The 1,439-nt window shown below is 56.7% G+C and overlaps 1 protein-coding gene across 5 annotated transcripts in view; it reads left to right on the forward strand.

The window, feature by feature from the left end:
- Nucleotides 1-479: 479 nt before the first annotated feature.
- pde7a (phosphodiesterase 7A) overlaps nucleotides 480-1,439 on the forward strand; it is a 119,664-nt gene continuing 118,704 nt past the window's right edge. For 3 of the 5 annotated variants that reach the window (XM_048596031.1, XM_048596034.1, XM_048596035.1), the window contains exon 1: nucleotides 611-1,385. In XM_048596031.1, coding sequence (XP_048451988.1) covers nucleotides 1,242-1,385 — 144 coding nt within the window. In that variant the 5' untranslated portion in view covers nucleotides 611-1,241. Of the gene's footprint in view, nucleotides 1,386-1,439 lie in introns of all 5 variants that reach the window. The other 2 variants (XM_048596032.1, XM_048596036.1) reach the window with 2 other exon arrangements.

Below are 1,439 nucleotides of genomic sequence, written 5' to 3' on the forward strand. Positions count from 1 at the left end.
ATCTCCAGCATCCGGCAGTGCTTTTGTTTTTATTTGTAGTGAAAGTGTGTACATGTTGTGAATACCACCGTGGACACATCCTTCAAAAGATCCGCTTGAATAATTCAGGGCGACCGTCGCTCTGCTCTGCTGCAATAAAGCTGCAACAAAAATCAATGCGATTGAGTACTCAGCAGAGTTGATAACACGTTGTTAGGGCATGACTCATGGAGGAGGTGGTTACCTACAGTGGATGCTCCTGAACCGCAGGGTAGACCCAGATCGCAGGGATGCCCACTCTCCCTGCGCTTTCTAGTAACGTGGGAAACCGGGGGCGCCCATCCAATCAGCGCCCGCGTAACATTTCGTGAACCCAGAGGGGCCCAGTAGCGGGACGGGTTAGAAACAGCATCCACTCTCCGATTGGTCGGTTTTACTTCCCGTCCTGGAACACGCAAACACAAGCTTTTTTTGAAAAAAAAGGCAAAAATTCAACGGCCCCTTTCGACATTCTCTCCCACGCCGTGTCGGTGGGCCGTCAGGTGGTGGTGGGTGGGGGTTGGCTTCACTGAGAGCCCGGGGGTGGTGGTGGAGGAGGAGGAGGAGGAGGAGGAGGAGGCGGCTGAGGGAACTCCCACCCTCCATCTCTAACTGACTCCGAGGAGCCGGCCCTCGGGGGCCATGCCGTCGTTTTAAAACAAAAGAGGCCGCGAGAGATGAGGGAAGGTTCTGGGGAAGAGGGAGAGAGCAGGAGCGGGAGGAGGAGGAGAAGAAGGAGGAGGAGGGTGAAGGGGAAGGCCTCAGTGTCCGGGCCGCGCCTGCTCCCGCCACCGGCGGCATCTCACCGATAGGGAGGCGGGACGGTGGGGGAAAAGAAACAACAAAATCCTCAAAAACAAACATCCCGACAGAAACTGTTTGAAGAAAAGATTTTTGAAAAAGACTAAAAGCTTCCCGTTGACGCAGCGATGGGCTCGAGAGGGAGCGGCGGTGCCCGGGGCTCGGTACCTCACCTCGGCTGCGGTTTGTCTTCACTCGGGAACCCAGAGAGCTGAAGGCGGCCCAGGACATAGACAGGGTGGGTCCGGCCATCCCCGGTACCTGCACCCCCTCCAACCGCCGTCTCTCCATGCGGCACCGCTGATTTGGTTTTGGTTTTTAATTGCTGTTGATTTAAAAAAAAATTGGGTCGTCGCTGCTATTTTTGTCTTTTGTTTCCCCCCTGGCTCCGGCTCCGGCTCGGCCCCCGCCATCCCGCTCCGATGGCACTATGTTACCAGTTCCAGCTCCCGGTGCTGCCCCTCGACAGACCGGTCCCCAAACACGTCCTGAGCCGCAGAGGCGCCATCAGCTTCAGCTCTAGCTCGTCCTTGTTCGGCTGCACTAACCCCAGAGTCCTGTCCCAGGTAAGAGTAGGCCGTCTCTTCTTCTCTCGTCCTCTTCTTGTCCCCTCCCTCACT

The sequence above is a fragment of the Rhincodon typus genome, chromosome 4, assembly GCF_021869965.1.
Source record: "Rhincodon typus isolate 14 chromosome 4, sRhiTyp1.1, whole genome shotgun sequence".
NCBI lineage: Eukaryota > Metazoa > Chordata > Chondrichthyes > Orectolobiformes > Rhincodontidae > Rhincodon > Rhincodon typus.